Genomic DNA, 23,035 nt, shown 5'->3' with positions numbered 1-23,035 from the left:
CAGCAGCCATCTCCCAGCTGGCAAGGTGTTGGGAGCTCTCTGTCGGCTCTCCATCAGGATCTGGAGTCAGTCTCCGTTTCCTCTCCTCCTTTCTCAGGCCTCACTACCAAGTGTCCTCTGTGGCAGGGGAATTCCCTCCCCTGCCAACCACCTCCCCATCCTCCCCCCAGGTTCTGGGGCAGGTGTCCTTGGCTTTCTCTCTGGATCTAGTGAGACCAAGAAACAGGAGGTGCTTCTCTACATTTTAGAGCCGGGGGAAAAGGAGGCAGCAGTGAGTGACAAGTGCCTGTGAGTCTTTGCAGAGGGACAGCAGCTGCCTGTGCTGAGCAGCGGGGCATCTGCCACACTTTGGGCCCGAGTCCAGGGGCTGGTGGCAGCGGAGGTGTGCATACATAAGGGGAAGAGGGGGACTGAGGGGGTGGAAACATTGGGGGGATGCTGGTGGCTGGGAGTGGCCATCCGGAAAGGGTCTGCTAGCCTTCAGGAAGCCAAGAGAGGGGTCCCCAGACGGCTGCAGATGCCCTGGTAGCTGTAGTGACCCTAGGGTATGGGCCACCCCCTCTGAAATGCAAAGTCACGTCCCAGTTTCTCATTCACCAAGAATCACAGGTTGCAGAAGCCAGTACACGTTATTTTCTAATGCTTCCTAATGTTCTAGACATTTGGAAAACAGACTCCTTTATAGAAGTTGCCATGATCTTTCTTGGCTTTTATTAGCATGTGTTAAAATCATATTATCCAAACACTACCAGAAGAACATGTATTGTTCTGCATAAAGTGCTTAAGAAAAAAAATGCAACGTATTAAACTGGACATTCTTTCTAGTTCATAAGTTTTGGGTTACAATCAGGGCACAAAAGGAGAAACAGAATGCAGTATTAGAGAGCGAGAAGCTTAGTTAAGAACGTGGGTGGAGACACAAGATCACGTCCCATTCCTCCCACCTCCTTACGGACTGAACACTGCACCTGTGTAAAGCAGCAAACAGCTTTGTTTTAATAAATACATTTTCCTTCATTCAAATCAGAAAAGTTAATTAAAGCACTTTTTCTTTGATCATCTGTTTAAAGCCACAGGCAAGATTTATCCACAGAGTTTAAGTGTGAAAGTGTTATTTCATTGGGCCTTCAGCTTTCTAATGCTACCTGGCTTCAAGATTGTCTGAGCAATTCATTATTGGTTTCTTCATATTTACCTGGTACTTTGAAATACCAACTCTATAGTGTTTTGTGTTACATATGCCAACCAAGGATATTTTCTCAGGACTACAAAAGTCAATGGAGTGGGCCTAAATAAGGCTTTATTCCCAATAAACTAGATTTTCTTTAAACTGGCTTTCTCACATTAGCACACTGACAGCTGCACAAAACCCAAATCCCTGTGGTGACAGATTTTTAAATTGGTGATGTGCTGAAAAAATAACAACTTGGAAATCTCTGTGTTTGAATCTTGGGTGGTCATGTTGAGAACAGGAAAAATTGCATTAAATACATTTAAAAACATTCATTTGCAATCAAACATATGTGAATCTCCCAAGGAAGGTACAGGGCGGTGGTGGGGCGGCTGCAGGGCGAGAATCCTCACCAGGGGTGGCTGGTGTCCTTGGGCCTGTCAGTGGCACAACTCATGGCAAGCTTCTGGGCTGCAGACCTCGCTTCCTGCCACAGTGCCTTTGACCTTTTACAAAGGGAAAAGGAAGGCTGGTTGTACCTTCAAACAGTCAAGAGCAACCTCTGTTGAGTTCACTTTGAAGCTGACCCAGAAGTTGGAGCAGGTGCCAAGCCAAGGGCTGCCGAAGGGCTAAGCAGCACTCGCTGTGAGAAGAAGTCATCTTCGGTCCTCCTGGGGAAGAGTCCCTTTCCTTCTCTCAAACTTCAGTGCTTTGGGTTTCACGCAGGAAAAGATCTTAGCCGCATCTCTTACTAAAATTTCATTTTACAAAAGGACACTAACTAGCAGTCCTGAATTACTGAGTTAGCTAAGAGAAAAACAGCTTTTAAAACTATCCTGTTCTTTGCTTCTTTCCACAGATGGATCTATAGAACGTTCTTTAGTTTCACAGTGATAGACGCTGTTTCCGGAAGCACAAGGTGATTGGATTTTGTTTCCAGAAAGTGATGACCTACTTTAATTTGAGCAGAAGGTTCCATGACTGGTACTAACTCCTGCCAGATACTGCGACACCAAAGACAGGATTTAGGGCAGTTGGGAGGCTCTTGGTGCCCAGTTCCTGCCAAGGGAAGCCTGCCAGAGACATGGCTGGGCTTTCACTATCAGTAGTTATATTTTCCTTTGATGTCTTAAAATGCCTATGATGAATTTGTCCCCTCATTCTACTCTGCCCTGTCCATCTGTCTTGGAAGCCTGAGAGCTTATTGAATTAGGCTGATATTGACGGCAGTAAGATGCTAGCTTACTATTTTGCACAGCACCATTTATCGTGCCTGTTATTCAGGCCAACTATAGCCAACCTTTTCTTTTTCTTTTTTCTTTTTTTTTTTTTTTTATAAAGAAAATCTATGTAAGTTGAGGTTCAGAAATGCATATATTTTTTACTTACAAATATTCATCTGACCAAAATTCAACATAACCTTTATGGAACACTTAACAATTGTTTTGTTTTTAAAATAACATTTCATTCAAACTGTATATAATTCAGTAAAGTTTTTTTATACAGCAAGCAATGCTTAAACCCTGGAAAATCTGTAGAAAAGAGATTTTCACACAAAATAAGAAAAGAAAATTTGAGGTATCCCCCCACACACATCCATTCATCCTGACCCACGTGCACACTTTCACACGTGCACACTTTCACACACACACACGTGTGTGTGCAGACCCATTCATTCTCACTCACAAAGTGGCTGCAGCATAGGCAAAAAATTGTAGGTCCAAAGGAAAATGATTGATTGTTCTAATAAAGAGTCCAGGTAGCTCAGAAAAAAAACAAAAAACAAACAAACAAAAAACAAAAGAAAACACAATAGTCCTCTGAGGAAATTACTACCTCAAAAATATGTTCTCAAGATGAATTTGAGATCTAAGCCTACCAAATTGCTTTTGCAAAACAGCTCCCTGCAGTCCAAGGTGACTTGTGCAAATAGAAGGAATCAAATGAGGCTAGTTCCTGTACTTCCTTTAACAAGGACATGGGATGCTCGCAGGTGCCCAGGGTGCTCCCGTCACGCCAGGTACTGCTGCAGTGCCGTCTTGGCCCTGAAATCACAAAGTTCCTGTTAAACATCATCTCAGAAGTGTAATTAAGGGAAAAAAAGACCTGTGGCTCAAAGATGGTAGTAGGGTTAGTCTAAAAAGTTAGGTCCCCAAAAGGAAGTAGGGTGAGCCCCACTGGGCACCTACCCTAAGGGGCAGAGATCCGCAGTGGGCACTTACTTCCAGCACATGCTGGCTGCACTCCCCTTCCTGTGGTCCTCTTAGCAAGGGCTGTCCTTGCTCTGACAGCTGCTGCAGCCCAGTGACATTCTATAGTTTTCCTCTGTCACTGGCATATGGTTGTCATGGATTTGGAATTCTTTACATTATCCTATTGCCATGCAGGTTTTATCTAGTGCCACAGGACACTGGGGAGGACACTTAAGGTTCTGGGAAACTAGGAGGAAAAATGACCAAGGAAGAAGACGTGTAGGTGATTAGAAGGTCCATGGAAGGGGCAAAGAGCTCATGGGATGAGGCTGTCGTGGTTCCAATGTCTCAAAACTGAGGAAGAAAAGTTATAATCGCATCTCGTTCTTCTCATCATGCCTGATGACACTGGTCAATGTGAGAGGTGGGTTAGTTAGGGTGACTGGGAAAGAAGGTGGCTAGTTGGAGAAGAAAAGATGTCACATGGGCAGTGACTTGACCTATCCCGATCCTTGTAAAAGTGACTTTCTTTGAGCTGGGACTGAGGAGGCCTCCTTTACTACTTTTGTTATAAGCTTCAAGTTTCTAAAGATCCTGCAACTGTGGGAATTAGGAAGTCCCTTCTACATTATGGAAGAAAAGGCTAACATTTTCAGTTAGTATGAGTGCATTGGGCATGCGACAGCTGGACTCAAGTGCAGTTTCTATATAGCAATGTAATAGACATAACCTACACTTTTAAAAGTGGTATACTAAGAGGTGTTCTTACAATTATCTACGACTTTTAGAAAGATGATAGTTGCAAACAGTCCAATTCATCAGAACAGAAAGGCTCTATACAGACTATCTCCAAGTTATGAGTGAGTTGGAGTCTAAAGGTCATTTTCCTACATAAACAAGGTTATTAATGATGCTACATGATACCCCTTAATGACTGTCCACCTCATCTGAGGCCGTCTGAACCTGGGGTGGAGACGGCTAGTTAACAATAGCTCCTCATCTGAAAGTCAAAGACTCACAAAGCCTTAGAGACAGAGGAACCTGAGAGATGTCTTCTTCGGGTCCCAGACTTCGCTGTGCCATGGTAGGAATGTCCACTAGAAGGTCTTGACTGAACTTCTGTATTACTCTTTAAAACTGCCAATTGAGACTCCTTCTGGGTCTTTCTCAGGGGTTGGCTATGTCTGATTGTATTAAACCTCCAAGATCATAACCTTATTCTTTCTGCTACTTATTATTCTCTAAGGAGTCTTTCGGATAGATGATTTTGGAGGCAAGATCATCTTTCCCTAGAGAACTTACGGTATCTCAGACCTTGATTCTTTTAAGGGTGCTCAAGAATACTGAAAACTTGTGTGCCACACAAATTTGGCAAAATAGCACCAGATTGGTCTAAGCAATGTAGGCCAGGGCTCAAACCTACTCCATTTCAAGCTGGTGAGGCCTCTTGTGGTGTTTTAGGTCATCTCAGAGATAACACGCAGCAGAACTATTTTCATTTCTGAACAAACATGGGAACCACCAGCTCGCAGCCAGAAGAGACGGGGTGACAGAGCCCACCCACCATTTGCGTCAGCAGCTGTTACTACTACTGTGGAGGGGCAGGTTCCAGTTCTCAAGGTGCAGCTCAATCCAGCCTTCAGCACGTGGCTGGCCTTGACTTGCCTTTGAAGTGACAGACATCTGAGCAGCAGCCTTGGGCTGCAGTTATTCAGGGATTTGTCTTCGTTAAGAGGATGGCAAGCTTCAGGAAGTTATGGGCCAGTTCTCTGTGCTCCAGAGTCTGGCATAGACATTCACTCAAGGAGCAGTAACCAACTGCCTCTTCCTCTCAGTGGGGCAGACAAGCAAGCTGACAGCCATGACACAGTGTGGTATGTTCTGTGGGTGCTACGGAAGCACAGAAGGGGTCCCTGGCATAGCTGGGGTGGTGGGGTGGGGTGGTGGAGAATGTCATCAGGCAAGACTTTGGGGAGTTCTGGAGGATAAATGGCCACTGACCAGGCATTCTCTTCCCTTGCTCTCAGGACACCTATGCACCTGGGTCTCTGCCTGCCTCACTGGTTGTTCCTTCTGCTTCTTTGCTGGGTATTTCTCATCTTCCCCTAAATGTTGGAGGGCCCTAGAGTGTGGTCCTTAGCCCTTCTCTTTTCTCTCCTTTCTCTGATTCTCCCTAGGTGACTCCATGACTTTATACACCATCCAAATTTACATGTTCAGCCCCACTCTCCCAAGTCGCTGGGTATCTAATGGGCATTCCAAACTTGGCACGACCAAATAAGAACTCTTAATTCTCCCTATCCCTACCCACTTCTCTTGTATTCTTCACTGTCTGGGTAAATGTCAACCCCTGTCCAGGTGCTCAGGCTAAAACTCCAGGCATTTTCCTTTCCTCTTTCTTAAACATCCTACACTGAATCCATGAGCAAATCCTGTTGGCTCTACCTTTAGGTTAAATCCGGAATCTGACCACTTCTCAATAGTTCTACCATTACCACTCTTACCTCTTACCTACATGACAACAGCCTTTAACGGGTCTCCCCGTTTCCATGCTTGCCCTACTAGATGATTCTGTACACAGCCACAGTGATCTTCGAAAAATTCAGATCAGATAATATCTCTTTTGCTAAAAACTCTCCACGACTTCCTACTAAACTCTAAATCAAATCCAAAGCCTTTACTATGGCCTACAAGGCTCTTTTCTTCATTTGCCCCCCCTCACCTCCCACTTCCATCACTCTCCCCTTTGTTTTTCTCCAGCCTCACCGGTATTCCTGCTGTTCCTTGAACATGCATACCAAGCTCATTCCTGCCTCAGGTCCTTGAGCTCACTATTTCCTTTGCCTGGAACACTTTTCCTCTAAACATCTGCCTGGCAGACATTCTGATTTCATCCAGGTCTTTGATAAAATGTCACATCCTCAGAAAGGCCTTTACTAACTAATCTATGTGAAAAGAAACTTTCTTACTCTCTATCCCCTTACCTTGTTCTATTTTTCTTCAAAGTACTTCTCGTTACCTGCTATCATATTATATATTCATTTGCTTATTGCCTGTCTTCTGTACTAGAATGTAAGTTCCATGAGGGTAGAAACGTTACCAATGTTATTCACAATTATATCGCCAATGCCTAAAACAGCATCCGGTAGAGGTTAGTATTAAAAAACAAACCAACATCTGTTGAATGAATGAGGATTCAGAGGAGAGGGGACTGGGATGGCAAATCAGATGGAACAGAACGTGTAAATGCATGAGGCTGTGATCCTGGAGAGGGCAGGTATAAGTGGGTACGGGGTTGAGGGAGAACACAGGGGATGAGAAAGGCAGGGCCAAATCATGAAAGGCTTCTGAGCTATGTTTAAGAGTCTGGAGAATGAAAGTTAATGTTCCTTGCTGTTGTAATGTACAGAAGTGAGCTGGAAAGTGAAAGCTGTGTTAGAAGGGAGTGTACACAGCTAGGAAGAACACTTTTGGCTGTTGTGAGGGTAGAGGGCTCTCTGATTATGGCTCTTGCCTCTCCCAGTGAATGATGAGCTCTTTGAGGTCCAGGACTCCACAGTGGTCACTGCTGTATCCCCAGTGGCCAGGCCAGGATGGCGTAAGGCAGGTGCGCAGTGAAGTTTTGAGCTACTGAATGTTTTTATCATTGGCCTGCCTTGCTGCTTTCCAAAAGACCACATGCATTTCTATTCTGATGATTAAGGGAATGTAAGGAGTAGCCTCTGGATCCTCTCCAGTTACCCCCTAAGATGACCCAGGCTCATGTTGATTCCGAGTAAGATGAGAGCCTTTATTAATTTGCTATTATTAGCAATAATTAATAATTATATATCATTGTTATAAGTAATAAGTAGTTTGTCTCTTACTCAAATGTCACACAGTTGGCTCACAGAAAATTAGAAAGGGAATCCAAGAATCTAAAAGATTTTGTTTGGTCATGTGAATTACTAGGCAATTCAAACTCTTTTGTAAAAGAATCCAATGTACCCCAAAGCAAGGCCCTTTTATTTTGATACTCACTTGTCACAAAGGTTTGAATCTGGTGACTGACTCAGTTTGTGTAGAATATCTACGATGCCCATCTCTCGTAATTTATCCTGGCGTTCTTGTGAACCTAAGAGATGAAAGCCAACAGGTTACTGGGCACATGTCCTGGGCTGTCACTCTCCTTGGTACACCATCAAGGACCTAGCGCCTGACCAGTGCCCTCCACTCTCCACCCTTTCTATCCCCGTCCTCCACTCTCCCCAGTGTAGTGGCATCCCTTATGCTTGGATCCTCCAATAGCATTCTAACTGGTCTCTCTGCTTCTTGGCCCTCTTTCCTGTTGTCTATCCAGGTTCTGCTCCTGAATTCATTTCTCCAGGGACCACAGGATCCAGGTCAGATTCTTCAGCCTGCCACAAGGTCCTCTGCCATTGGGCCCCAGTCTCATCACTTCTTTCTGGCCCAGCAGGTTTTGTTTTGCCCCTTCTGTCCTCTTCCACCCTCCACGGACCGTCCAGCACTGCCTGCTGCCCCTCGTTAGCATGTGGCAGATTCCAACTTCATACTGCTCTGGTCTTTCCTCCAACAAGAACCTCCTTGAGGGGCAGCCTTGTTTCCCTGGCACCCGGACAGTCCGTGGACTCTAGGGCCTGTATGCTGAATCCAGTTTCTCCTCCTTCTACTTGTTCTGGACAGAGTTGCTGAGCAGAGTAATCCTCCTGGAGTCCCTCCTCCCGCCTGAAGAGCCACAGTGACTCACTCATGCACTGACCTCGTCTGGACCCAATGAACCAGAATCTCTAGGGGTGGAGCCCAAAACTCTACATTTTAACAAGTGGCCCAAGTGATTTTCATGCAGCCAACCCAGCACCGAGTCCCACTGCACTCCTGCATCTGTTTGCTACCTTAGTTGCACAGTGGAATCATCTGGGGAGTTTTGAAAAACACGTATGGCTTCACACAAACCTGAGCCCACCCCTACTCATTCTGATTTGTAAGTAATTGGCCTGGTGTGAATATCCCCAGGAGAGCCTAATACACAGCCAAGGTGGAGAACCTCTGATCCACAGAGGCCGTCTGACAGCTTCACCCATCACACTGCATTGCTCATTTATCACCAATGCACCCTCTGCTCCAATAAGCTTACTTGCCTGTAGTCCTTATATGTGCTTTCTCTGCACACAATGAAAGGCCTACCCTCCTTCCCACTGTCATCTCTCATTTTCTTCAAGTACATCTCACAATCCTTCTCAGCTCTCTCAATGGCAGGGGCTGCCAGTTCTACTGTGTTTCCCCAAAAATAAGACCTAACAGGAAAATAAGCCCTAGCATGATTTTTCAGGATGACATACCCTGAACATAAGCCCTAATGCATCTTTTGGAGCAAAAATTAATAGAAAACCCGGTTTTATTTTTGGGGAAACACGGTACATTGTTGAGTCCAAGTTGGGAGCTCAGTGTTAAGTGTCCAGCTGACTCAGCTGGTCCCATGGCTCCCAAGGCAACTCTGTTGGCTGCCTGGGGCCCAGTGAGTGGTGCCTCTGCCCAGGGTCTCAGAGCCCCTGCTGCCTTCCCTGGCAGAGAATTCCTTTCCAGAATTTTCTTCAGAACAAATCTCACCATCTCTTACCTTCCTCTTCATTCCATATGAGGTTTGATATACAAAACATAGCGGCAAGCTGCAGCTTGATATGTGAATGACCCTATTTGATGCAGAGAAGGAAAATAAAAATGGTGGTAATCTCATTTTAGATCATTTGTTTTGTGTGACATAGCATAGGCAATCCCAACAGCCTAGGAGTTTGGAACAGGGGTTTCAAAATCAAATGCCTTGAGGGGCCACAAAGTTAGCACTAATAGGGGAGTGGGTTGGACTAAAGAAAATACGGAATGGGGGAGAATGTGGTGAACTGGGGAGTGAAGCCTTGCCAAGACACTCATATTTAAATTTTAGACACCCTCTGGCCACACAAAACACCTCTAGGGCCATAGTTGCAGCCTGTAATTATCGTTCAATCCATGCACACAGGAACACTGGCATAATTCGATGCTTTTGACTTAAGCTATGCTTCATTTGTACTGGGACACTTTCAGTTTACCAGTGGCTAACAAATTGGATGGGTGTGCATTTCGTATTTATCTCTTCAGCGACTGACTATCTGATTCAAATTACTCTTATTTGTATAGGAACATCTCCAAAAACTGACTGAGTCTCTATTTGATTTACCTTATTTGAGTCTCTACTTGATTAATCTCTACTATTGTTAAGGAGACTCCTATTCATCTGAAACACAATTCTACCTATTTTTCTTCATGTACTGAAAGTTCAACCATTTTTGTTTAAGTTGGATCATTTATCCATCGAGAGTGCTTTCTCCTAAATGACAGAGGACCCAGTGGTAAAACAGTCTTTACGGATGGTTTTCCTAGTAGATAAAGAAAAGAAAAAGTCCCTAGCACATTTAAATAATTATGCATATCTGAGGAAAAACCAGTGGTATATGCTCAATGGCTTCTTAAAGGCTAGGACAGACTTATTTTGCCATGTAGGACTGTATGTCAGCATAGACAAAGAAATGGATTTGGCTTCCTCCATTAGAATTCTATGTTGGTGATTCGTTTTTCCTTTTACCTGCCGAGACTTTTTAAGAGATGTCCAGCTTGGGCTCCATTAAAACAAAACAAAACAAAAACAAAAAACAAAAACAAAACTTATCATCTGCTCCTAGTCTCAGGCCATCAGTAAATACTTGTTGAATAAATGATCTTGTATACAGTACAACAATAATCATTTATTATGCATAAGTTCATTCATCATTCATTCAATGAGTATTTTTTAATTTTTTTTTTTTTTTCAGTTACAGTTGACATTCCATATCATATTAGTTTCAGGTGGACAGCATAGTGGGCATTTGGATAACTTATGAAGTGACCTCCTTGGTAAGTCTAGTACCCACAGTTATTACAAGATTACTGACTATATTCCCCAGGCTGTACTTTACATCCCTGTGACTACTTTATTACTGTCAATCTGTACTTCTTAATTCAATGGATATTTTTTGGGGAAACAAATTGCTGTGATTGAGAAAACTGGAAGGTGGAGGGGTGGCAACATAATTTAGGTGGAATATACAGAAAAGATCTCTTTGAAGGAGGTAACATTTAAGCACAGACTTAAATAGGAAGGTGCCAGCTGGGCAAAGAGGTAGGGGCTAGGGATTTGGAGAAGGAGAAAAAGTTCCTGAAAAGGTCTGAGGTAGGAAGGAGCTGTATGGCTTGTGCACACTGAGAAAGAAAGTGGAGCAACACTGGTTCAGAGAAGTAGGCATGACTAAATTGGGGGCCCTTAGAGGCCACAGCAAGGATTCTGGGTTTCATGCTGAGTTGACAGGAAGCCCCTGAAGGATTTAAGCAGTGAAGGGACAAGATCTGATTTACATTTTGGGAAGATTACTTGGGCTGCAGGGGTGTGAAGGCGGCTACTACAGCCAATCAGGCAGGCGACACTGCGGCGTAGACTAGGTGAGGGCAGTGGTCATATAAAGACAGATTCCAGGTCAGATTTGAAGGAAGGGCTGACAGGACATACTGATCAATTGGATTAAGGTGAAAGAGCGGGAGAAATCAAGATAGACTCACAGGTTTGAGCAACGGGGTAGATGGCAGAGGCACTACACTGACACAGAAAGTCCAAGAGAGGAGAAATTGAGGTTTAGAATAATTTTTAAGCATCAACATTAAAAGGCTTCAGACAGTCAGATGGAGATGCTGAGTAGGCAGGGGGATACACAAGTCTGGAGGTCAGAAGAGAGGTCTAGGCTGGAGGTATACATTTCAAAGTCATCAGCATAGAGATGACAGCAAAAGTCATGGGAGTATATGAAATTCCCCTAAACCAGTGGTTCTCAACTACAGCTGTACAAAAGAACCACCTGAGGAAATTTTAAAAACCCTGAGGCCTCAGCTACTCACCAGACCTAGTAAATCAGAATCTCAGGAGGAGGGGTACAAGGCAACAGACTTGGAAAGCTCCCTAGGAGGTTCCATTGTGCAGTGACACGTGTGCAGCACTGATCTCAAAAGGAGCATGTAGGTGAGAACAGGAGGAGGTCCAGGGCTAAGCAGGGAAGTATAGTGCCATGGAAGCCAAGAGAAAAGGATGTTTCCAGGAGGAGGAAACACTCAGCTGTGTTGAAGTTTGCTATAACTGAGGTAAGACGAGGAGAGAAAACGCGCCTTTGAATCTGGCATCATGGAGGTCATTGGTGACCTTACCCAGAACTGTTTCAGTAGAGCACTGGGGATGGAGGCCAGATGAAGTGGGTTAAAGTGTGGATTCAGAGGTGAGGAAGAAGATAGCATGTGCAGGAGAGGCTTTTAAGAAGTCTGGCTTTGAGTATCAGCAGAGGAACAGGCATACCTCGATGGGTATGGGAAATCAACAGAAACTTTTAAAAGACAGAGACACTATGTGGACCTGGTATTGGAAAGATTAGGGGGTTCCAAGCTGAAGCAGTAAGCTTCTCATTCAGCAAATATTTACTAAGCATACAGTAAGGGCCAGGCACTATACAAGGCGATGGATATGCAATTGTGCTCAACACTGATACAGTCCGTGCCCTCATGGAGCTGCCACTCAGTAGGCACACAAATAAACCAATATGTATCACTATAATTGAGCTAAGTGCACTGAAGGGAACAGAAATAACCCACACAGACAAGAGCCCATGAGGCAGAGTCAGGTGAGCGAAGGGCTGAGCGGTGAGACGGCATGCCAGGAAGGAGTGGGGAAAAGTATTCTGGGCAGAGCAGCCAGCGTGTGTGAGGTTCCTGAGGAGGGAAACCACATGAGCTTTTGGAGGATCTGAAAGAGGTCAGTGTAGTGAACAATGGGAAGAGGGGAATGAGAGGAGTTGGGGAAAGAATCAGGTCATGCAGGACTTCACAGGCCATCACAAGGGGAGTATGGATTTTATTCACGGTGCAACAGGGAGCCGCTGCATGATTCTGGCCTCTGTTCTCTTATGAAAACAAAAAGCGAGGTCACCACTAAGAGTGATGAGAGGGAGAAGTAAGGTTTAAACAATGAGCAGGTAAGAACCTCTTCTTGTAGAGAATGGGGGTGCCCGTTTGCTGGAGAACCACAGGAGGGAACTAGTCTGTGCTGAGTGCCTATCTGGGTTATATAAATGTGAGTTTAATACGAAACCAGTCAGCCTGATTCTGGGCCATTCTCTACAGCCGTTAGCTCGGGCATGGCAGGCAAAAGAAGACAGGTTCCCCCATGGTTAGGGTTTTGCTAGAAGACGTCAGCAGAGTAAAAAGAGGAGGGATATTTGATATCCAGATATTGGCAATACGCAGTTTCTGGTGCCAGGATCCAGGGTACTCCCATGACAGTAGGTGGCTGAGCTGTTCGGAAGTAGGTGACAGATTATGTTTGAAAGCAAACAGGTCAAAGAACAGGTGCCAGAGGCTAGAGGGTCATCTGCATAGGACTGAAGCCTTGAGAGGTAAGACAGGGATTGCAGAGGCTGAGAGAAAGCCAAACGCTAAAGTCTTCGCAGAATAACATGCAATCAGATGACACGGGTGGGGAATGCGGTGGCGGGTGGTGATACTGCCAATGGCACAAGCTGCAAGGACTTGCTGTTGTTTCTTTTTGTTCAGGATGAAAGAGAGGTCCTTGAATCTATTTCAGAGTAGTCTAGTCTTCTTTTGATAATCTCTGCATGATTCGTTTTGCGCTAACAGTGCTACAGTCACTGCCTTCTTTCTAATGTGCAGCTAGTGAAAAACAGTGAAAGGGGACAAAGGCCTACCATGTAATACTTGATTTTCTGCAGGATGTCATCATTGGTCATAATGAGTTCTTTTGCCGTTGTCCCATCTGCTATGTTGGCTAGGATGCACAGTGTCTGGAAAAGAACAAAGGGCCAGCAATCAAGAAAGCTCTTAAGTCTCCAGACTCAAGGTCTCTCAAGAACTTGGGCAACTTCCCCCCTCAAGTATGTGGATTCTCACCGGTTCCACTGTGAATGCCTTGATTTCTCACCCCGTGGCCTCACTGCCAAAAAGCATAACATACCTAGGAAAGACTACCCAAAAGAACCCAAACATTTCAGGGGTTTCTTTCTGGGCAAAGGCAGGCACGTCATAGTTCATGCTCTCACATAAATCAAAGGGAAAACATAATTTGTTACTATTTTCTCGAAAACTCATTTCTAAGAGAAGCTTCTGTCCCTGACCCACAAGGTTTCTTCAGGGAGGTAGTCTCTTTGGTGGAAGCTTCATAGGTGCTGCAGCTCCCCGCCTACTCCCTCTCCCTCTCCCTCTCCCTTTCCCTCCAAATGCTACTTGTGCCCAAGCGCATGACCTTCTGGGTAAAGGCCTGTCCATTAGCCATGGACGGTTAGGACCTCTTGACTTTCTGAACCCTATCAGAGGAACAGAAAGGGACGCAAAATGTGTGAAGGAGCTTAGTCCAAATGGGCCTACTGTGGAGACTGGAGGGAGCCTGTGCCAGCTGGCAGGACATATTTCACCACATCGGTACTAGAGGAAGGAACTCTCACAGGAAGAGGCTGTTCTTGTCAGCTCTTGCATTCTCACAGCCAGACAAGCAGGAGGCAAGGATTAAAGTAAAGGTGAAAGGACTGAGGTAGGGATACCAAGCCAGTGTGCCAGCCTTAGCAATTCAACAAACTTTACTGAGCACCTATAACGTGCACGCACTGCACAGGGGCATTAGGATGAGGCACGAATAAGACATACGCCCTAACTTTGAAGCCATCGCACAATTACATCTCACTGCGGTGTGACTGAGGTAAAAACAGAGATCCAAGAAAGCACAGAGTAAGCACACTTGCTTGATACTGCGAGTCAGGGAGGGCTCCTTGGAGAGAGCGACACTGAGTCCAAGAGCAGTCCGTCAGAAATTACTCAAAGCAAGTGACGAGAGGTGGGGAAGGGGTATAAATCCAAATAATTTTCTCCAACTTTAATCTTTCTCTTGGTTAGACTTAGCTAATTAAGCTTGTGGGTGATAGCTAATTGAGGAGACTTGTTCTCTTTCTATGGCCCAAACGGTAGATACCTTAAAGGGTGTTTCCTAGATTAAGATATCTTAATCTAGGAAAAAATATCTTATTTTTCCTAGATTAACATACTGTAGTAACTAAACTATTAGGGAGTGAGCCCTGAGGTTTGAACCAAGAAAGGCTGCCTCTGGAATATAGGAGACATGGAAAATGCAATTTATAATCTAAGACCTGAGCAGGCACTGGGGCAAGAACTATTCCAGGGCACTTAAATCATGATTAGGAGACCTTGACATGCCCCAGAACTGGGACACATGATCTGGGGAAGATGTTAGATTTCAAAGTGATCTGGTACCTGGTGAGTGAGCCTGTCAGAAGCCTCGCAGGTACAACACCCTTGTATTTCTCAGGACTGAGGGGGCAGCAAGGGCAATAAACAGGTTTGAACTATTTTCTTCCCTAACTTTTTATTATTAGAAGTTACTAAACACTGAAAAAAGTTAAAAGAACAAACAGTACAATGAACACCTATCCATATACTATCACCTAGATTCAACATCTACAAACAGTGTACCAATTTGTTCTAGAGAGTGAGGGTCTGTGCAAACATGTATGTGTATGTATGTAGTATTTATTTTTTCTTTACGTATCTTTTTTGGGGGGGCTAGCAAGAAGACGGTGGCTGAGCTAGCAAGCGCAGATTGCAGTTAGCAAGTGGGGTTGGTTGGTTGTCAGAGAAGCGGAACGCAGGTTGCAGATCATGTGGCTCCTGCTTCCTGTCTCCAACGCAGCCGCCACTGAGACTATGGCGGTATGACTCCCCTATCTGTGGCTCCGTGCGTGTTGCTTTTTGGCCTCACCATATCCTGCGTTCTTATGTGGGGAGCGGGACCAGAGACCCCGCATGCACCCTGCGTGATAGCTCTGCATCCTTGCTAGCACTTTGTATTGTCTCTAACATTGTGTAGACATTCTAAGAGATATGTAGTGATATTTTGGGGAATATCTGTTCATATCTTTTGCTCAGTTTTTTATTTGGTTGTTTCCTTATTGTTGAGTTTTGAGAGTGGCTGATATATTCGGGCCCCAAGTCATCTGTCAGGTATCTGATCTGCAAATGTTTCCTTCCAGTGGATGGCTTGTCATTTCATTCTCTTAACAGTGCCTTTGACAGAGCAGAAGCTTTAAATTTTAATGAAGTCCAATTAACCGATACTGGAAGATGCTTTTAATGTCATGTCTAAGAACTCTTTGCCTAATCTAAGATCTCAAAGACTTTCTCCTGCATTTCTTTCTAAAAGTTTTACCTTTTACATTAGGTCTATGATTCATTTTGAGTTAATTTTTGTCTAAGGTGTAAGGTAAGAGTTTAAAGTTAATTTTTTTTTTCAGTTGTTACAGAACCATTTGTGGAACAGACCATTCTTTCTCCATTGAACTACCTCTGCACCTTTGTCAACAGTCAACTGGCCGTATTTGTGTGGGTCTATTTCTGGACTCTATTCGGTTCTACCGATCTCTATGTGCTCTCCTTTTGCTAACAGCAAGTACACTGTCTTTTGATTACTGTGCTTTGATAGTAAGTCTTGAAATCAGGTACTGTGAATCCTCCAATGTTGTTCTGTTCTTTTTTTTTTTTTTTCAGAACTGTTTTGGCTATTCTACTTCCTTCATCTTTGCAACAGATTTTGGAATCTATAAAGACAGAGGTTTCAGATATGTACACCTATATGCATACTTACCTAAAATCATGTTGGGATTTTCATTGGGATTGTATTAAATCTATAAACTTGGGGAGAACTGACATTTTTAACATGGTATATTTTGCCATTTACTTAGGTCTTGGATTTTTTTCATTATCAGTATTTTGTAGTTTTTCGTATACAGATCTCACATCTCTATATAAAAAACTACGAAACACTGATCATTTTTATGCGATTTCTATATAAGCATTTCATTTTTTCTGAGCTACTATAAATGGTACTGTTGTTTTAAATTTCCACTTCCACTTGTTCACTGCTAATATATAAAAACACAATTGATTTTTCTATCTTGTGATGCTGCTTAACTCATTGATTAGTTCTAGATTTTTTGATGATTCCATGGCATTTTTACAGACATTCATTTCATCTAGGAATAGTTTTACTTCTTTCCAATCTGTATGCCTTGTATTCCTTTTTCTTGACATATTATACTTGGTTGGAATTCCTGTACGATGTTGAACAGGAGTGGTTAAGAAGGGAAATACTTGTCTTGTTCCCAATCTAAGGCAGTGAAAGGTATGTTCACCATCTTGACTGCGGTGATCATTTCACAGATATATACATATGTCACCGTATCATATTCTATACTTTATTTATATGCAGCTTATATGTCAATATACCTCAATTAAAAAAACCCCAAAATTTATCAGATGCTTTTGAAAAGAATTAAACTTCCAGCTCGAACCAGACAAAGCCTCCCACAGTTGCCTGCTTTTGGACCATCACCAAAACCTGTGAGAGTATCTTTTGGGTTTTGCCAAAACATATTATTGCTGTTGGTCTTTTCTTTTGCCCTCATCCAAATCTGGCCTCACTTTGCTTCACTTTTCAAGTTAGTGGATTTCTATCTAGGTGAGTTGTCTTTATAGACAAAATTCATTCCTATGCTTTCCAGGTAGAACAGTTTCTTTTGAATAATGTGTCTTCTTCATTGTTCTAGTAATGAATCTCATTCACCCTAACCTCAGGGATGCTTAAGAGATTATATTTTTTCTGTGTTAAATTTTTGTTCGTCAAAACATAGTTGTTTATTATTGAATTTTAAGAGAAATCATCTAAAATATCTATCTTAAAACCATTCTGTCAAATCTGCCACCTTTTTTGACTCACATATTCAATCACAGCTCCTAAATCCTACTGCTCTTACTTCCTGGACTATTCTTTTGAAGTCAGCTGAGTTACTCCGACTCAGGAACACAGAGGATGAGGTGCATGAGCCCTGTAATTAGACTCTCTGGGTCCAACTCTTCACTGATGACCTTGGGCAGGTTTCCTCCATACATGTAAGTGTACAGCTCAATTTTGAAAGTGAACACACCCATATAGCCAACGTCTATGCCAGAAAGTTGAACCTTATCTTTACCTCAGATCTTGTGTTAAAATTTTAAGTTTGTAGGTGACATTTTTTAAAATAACAAAATAAAATACGTACTATATTAAAAATCCTATAATAAATCCCAGGAAATAAAGAAAAGTGCTTCCCAAACTGCCCTCTGACGAATGTACAGCTTCTGTATTTTTATGCTTACCCTAAACTTGCCTTACTGAAACTCAACAAAAAGTAGGGCTATGGGATAGTAATAAAGAACAGAGATGCATAAAAGTAAAGAAACAAAAACTGTCTCCAGCATAAGGGATTATCTCATCAGGAAGTTGCAGAAATTTGGGGTCAGAGCATGGTGGGAGAGAGGGCGAGAAATGGTGACTCCTAGACAAAGGATTTACTCTAGAATGATCACAGGTGGCTGACCCCTCTGAGATAGGAATGGTGTGTACAATGTACGACACAAAGGATAAAACTAAACTCTTACGTTTCTTCCTATTCCAGGAGGAAGAATTCTTGAAGACAGTGTCAGGGGTGGTGGCGAATCTTTTTTGGTATTAGGTTGGTGCAAAAGTAATTGCAGTTTAAAAGGTTAAAAATAATTGCAAAAACCACAATTACTTTTGCACCAACCTAATACAATCAGAAGGTAGTCCTCAAAAAAAGGGAACGCATACCTGTTCTTTGACCTCAATGTTATGCTCCCCTTCCAAAATAAGAGTGACGGCTTGCATAATCTGCTTTCCATGAGTACTCATTATTTTATCTATATGCTGTAAAAGAATGGGAAATCCACAATTAGTATCTGGGAACAAGGAAAAAAAATCACAGGAAAGAACAGAAGGCTTCTGAACATACAATTGTTGCAAAGTGAACACCACAGTATATAGAACCAGATGCCAAAAAACAGTGTTTATTGGATTTTGAAGCTGCATTTTGCCTTCAACATTTATTTATTTATTTTTTTGGATGACTTAAAGATGAAGAGAGCATAGGCATGGCCAGATAGCATATAGAATTACAATCACTTGGGATCCTCAAGCCCAACGATATTAAAGAAAAAGAGGCAGATAAAAATGGGTGAGGGAGGTGGGGAAAGCCGGACCTGAAAAGCATGGTATCGCTATATTTGCTATCTTTGGGGCACAAATGTACAAAGCCTCAAAAAACAAGTGATATAATACATAAATAATATACAATAGTATATTAAAAATATTGTATATAAATTAAAAAATTAAGCTAATAGATACACAGTTTGGTGGTTGCCAGAGGCAGCAGGGTGGGGAATAGGAGAAATGGGTGAACTGTTTTTTGGGTGTTTTTTTTTTAAGTTTAAATAAATCGAATAAAAAATAACAGTGAAGCACAGAGAAGGGACCACCCATGATTCTTCATCTACATGAAGGCCACTGACAATGTTGCTCAGGGAACATTACAGAACAATGACAGGGACCCACCAGCAGGGCTCAGCCTCTCGCGCTCTGACATACACCCACTGTTCTCCACACTGACCTCTTCAGAGGTCATTCGAGTAAATGGGGGCTGAAGGGGGGTGGGGTGGGGTGTGTGTGTGTGCATGTGTGCATGTGTGTGTGTGTGTGTAAGTATGGAATGGCAGTGAAAAAGATTCTCTAAAGTGAAAGAAGCAGAAGCCCCAGAGGTAAGTGATTTAGGCAGACAAGAAAACCCACCCTGGCCAGCAAACCAGGTAAGACTAAAGTAACAGATTAAGACAGGCTTGTATCCTTCAAGGAGGAAGGAGAGGGAGATGGGACAGGCAGCAACGGAGGGCCAGGTGGCTATATGGGGAAGCAGCTCCCAGATAACCTATGGTGACAGGTCTACACATCAACTCCGTGCTTCTCTAGGAAGGAGCAGTTTCTGAATCACACTTGTGGGCAGAGGTCGACAGGAGCAGACAGGCAGGGCAGTGTTTTACAATGTATACACAGGGGTAGCTAATCTGGAAACCTGGGTGGTTTTACTTACAGGCCGAGTAGACAGGAGATTTCTAAGAAGTCCCAATGTCTTCATCAGCACATTCAAATCTGAATCTGATAATAACCGGAATAGCTGTTCAGTACTCAAGCTTCGTAAAATATCTGCTTTTATTTTTTGTTCAGCCTGAAATGCCATATTCTGAAAGGATTAAAGAAATTTAAAGAATCATGTCTATATTTGCTTAATTATATTTTAATAATAACTGATAATTTTCAGAGTACTAACAGAATCTGCAGAAAATCTTTAAATATAAGTCACATTATTTTTGATTCCTGTTAATCATCCATAGTTCTGTCAAGAGAAATATAATTATCACTCCTGTACGAGGAATATGACCACTTCTTGACACAGGCATTTGAGTGTCTTAAGATTTCTCAAATACTAAATACAAACTCCACTATTACTTTTGAGAATATCCTTGTGGTTATCAAGTTGCCTCCCACGTACTTTAATGGCAAAATAACTATTAACAACTATACTGTGCCATGCATTTTGAGAATTACTTAAAAGTACTCACTTATTATGGGTGAAAAAATAAGTAGTATGTTTGTTAACTTTACTGGTATGAAACACCTATTATGTTCACAATACGATACTAGCTGTTGATATGGCTGGGCCATATAATTCAAGAAGCTCTCTAGGGGGTAGGATGTGTTTCCAAGCAAACCCACTATCAACCCCAAATGGCCAGTAGCTATTTTTCTCCTCTTTCTCCTTCGTGGACATGTTATGGATTATTATCACAGCCTAACCTGAAGTTAGTAACGTGTATGAAGAAAAACAAGGGCAAATTCCAAATAACTCATAAATCAACTTTTCGTATAAAAATTTCTTATAAATTAGAGACTTATTAAGATATGTGGTTACTGCCCTCCAGGAACTTATTTTTAATCAAGGACCTAAGACATGAAAGATCAGTTACTTAACGATGCAAGGCGGCATGGAAGAGCAAAAAGAGTACTGGACTGCATGTCAAGAGACATGATTCTAAGGTTTTATATTTAGTGGAGAGAGAACATAACAGCTGGTAATATGGAGATTGATGAGAATAAGACAGTCAATATGGATTTGAAGAGTGGCTCATATCCTTCAAGGAGGAAGGAGAGGGAGCTGGGACAGGCAGGGATGATAAGTTCAATTTTCAACACTAAAATTGTACACGTTAAGGAGTCCTCAAATGAAGTCCCGTAAGTTGTTTAAGTGATAGAACTGGGGGATAGGGGACAGTTACATCTGGATATGTACGGATAGCAGTCTACTTTCATTCTTTTGCATGTGGCTTTCCAATTTTCCCAGCACCATTTATTGAAGAGGCTTTCTTTTCTACATTGTGTTTTTGCAACAACATGGATAGATCTTGAGATTATTATGCTAAGCGAAATAGGTCAGACAGAAAAAGTCAAGAACCATATGACTTTACTCATATGTGGGATATAAAACTGAAAGCAACAAAACAAACAAGACAAACAAACAAACAAACAAAAATCATAGACACAAACAACAGTTTAGTTACCAGAGGGTAAGAGGGGACGGGGGGGTTAGAAGAGGGTAAAGGGGGTCAAATACATGGTGATGGAAGAATTGACTCTGGGTGGTGAACACACAACGCAATATATAGATGATGTATGAATATTATAGAATTATACTCTTGAAACATTTAATTTTACTAACCAATGTCACCCCAATAAATTTAATAAAAATTAAAAAAATAATTAAGTCCTGGGAAAGAGTTTCAAGAAAGGAAAGTATTAAAAGCTAGTGCAAAGTTAAGGAGAAAAAACAACTGTGAAGCTACTGGATTCAGTGCTTTCTTAGAAGATGATTATGTCTGTCCCAAAGTCTGTGTGAAAAGATAGCAAATACACCTGGAACAGGAATAAGAGCATGGGCTTGGGACAGGTTCAAACCCATTTCCATCACTGATTAGCTGTGAGGCGTTGGACAATTCATTTACCTTCCCTGCGTCCCAGTTTCCCACTTGTAAGGGGGATATGTACTAGTATAACTTAAAATAAGAATTAGAGATAACAAGTATAAAACACCTAGCTTAGTGTCCGGTACGTAATGATAAAATTGTTACTATGTTTTTAAAAATCCATGTAGGATTACTCTATTTTCAATTTTAATTAATTTTAGTTTTAATAAACCTTAAGGATAAATGGTCCTCTGGCTTCACAGTTATAAAGTTTTAAAAATTAGGTTATAAATTATTTACTAGAAACTATGAAGAAATTATTAAGTTTTTATGTACTAATTCTATCATGGGAAAGTTATTAATCACTCTGGGCCTTACTCATTTGCAAAATATGGCTACTCCCTACCTAGCTTATTTCACCAAGTTGTTAGATAGAGCAAAGGAGACACAATAGTGCTTTGTAAAGTAGGGAGCTCTATACAGATATCAATACGTTTGTGATGAGGAAAATTTCTCCTAAAATTAGACAAGTTTCAACATCTGTCCACTTTTCTTAGTAATAAATAGGAGAAGAGATGCACACAGTAGCCATGCAACTTGCTTACATTCAAATTTGAAAGCTGAATATGGAGTCTTCTAGGTCCTAGGCCATTAGAAAACTGGGCAAAAATGTCAAGATTTTGTAAAAAAGAAAATTTCAGACATTTTAACACATTCTTTCATTTGAATTTTGAAAATAGCTCTATTCTCTTTATAAATGATGACATACATAAAGAGAGAGAAACATACCATTAGAGCCCAAATTCCATTCACTCGTAAAGCAGGATTTTCACTTTGGGTTAATCCACAAAGTAGCTCTACAGCTCCTGATTCTAAAATCGGCTGCCATTGGAAAAGAAAAACAACAATGAAAAAACAGCTTTAAGTCAGGTTTGTAAACTAAATGCATACATACCCTGACACTCTGCCTATGACATTTTCCCCAATTCCAAGCAACTTTCACAAAGCAGGGAGTGAGGTGACCATAAATATCACCCTGAGAAGGGCAAGGACAATTATTCTCTCTCAAATTAAAAAATATAAATAATCCTTGTGAGTTCCTTTTTCTTTGTAGTCCCAAAAGACTCATGAGATACACTAATAGTGTACATTTCGCACATACTCCGTATGATCCCACTATCTAGTTCCACACTCTCATTCTCACCATCCTCCGAGACTCCATCACTCCTGCTTTGTGTGTCATGTATCTCATGTGTCGTTTATAAGCTGTGACTATGAAGCTATAGTCTGATTTAGATTGGAATTTAAGACAACCTGACTATCTCCCTTCCAAATTGTCATTCTTATTTCAAACATGCTGCAGAATTCATCTTTTAGAACTACTTTCAGGACTACTTCTCAATCATACAAGCAAAACAGCCTTGTACCTTTATAGTCATACCACATTTTATACCTAAAATAGCACGCTTTCACCTGACCACTTAATTTACTCGTATTTACGTGGCTAAAAATGGGTTTTGATAATTTCTAAAAAATTCAAATGTTAGAGAACTGATTTACCATTATCAATGAATGTTTAAAAGACCATCTGACAAGTGGATCCTTTAAATGCCTTAAGCAATTCATACTTAAATACCCAGGA

The 23,035-nt window shown here is 42.0% G+C and overlaps 1 protein-coding gene across 3 annotated transcripts in view; it reads right to left on the bottom strand.

Moving 5' to 3' along the window:
* Positions 1-2,526: 2,526 nt before the first annotated feature.
* ARMC8 (armadillo repeat containing 8) overlaps positions 2,527-23,035 on the bottom strand; it is an 89,495-nt gene continuing 68,986 nt past the window's right edge. For all 3 annotated transcript variants that reach the window (XM_019747775.2, XM_019747786.2, XM_074312897.1), the window contains 7 exons: positions 22,183-22,275; positions 19,467-19,616; positions 18,155-18,250; positions 13,173-13,268; positions 8,981-9,053; positions 7,384-7,477; positions 2,527-3,216 (listed from right to left, as the gene is read on the bottom strand). In XM_019747775.2, coding sequence (XP_019603334.1) covers positions 3,183-3,216; positions 7,384-7,477; positions 8,981-9,053; positions 13,173-13,268; positions 18,155-18,250; positions 19,467-19,616; positions 22,183-22,275 — 636 coding nt within the window. In that variant the 3' untranslated portion in view covers positions 2,527-3,182. The remainder of the gene's footprint in view (positions 3,217-7,383; positions 7,478-8,980; positions 9,054-13,172; positions 13,269-18,154; positions 18,251-19,466; positions 19,617-22,182; positions 22,276-23,035) is intronic.

The sequence above is a fragment of the Rhinolophus sinicus genome, linkage group LG10, assembly GCF_036562045.2.
Source record: "Rhinolophus sinicus isolate RSC01 linkage group LG10, ASM3656204v1, whole genome shotgun sequence".
In the NCBI taxonomy this organism is placed as follows: Eukaryota; Metazoa; Chordata; class Mammalia; order Chiroptera; family Rhinolophidae; genus Rhinolophus; species Rhinolophus sinicus.
The sequence above is the reverse complement of the archived record's forward strand: the minus strand, read 5'-3'. Positions and strand labels throughout refer to the sequence as shown.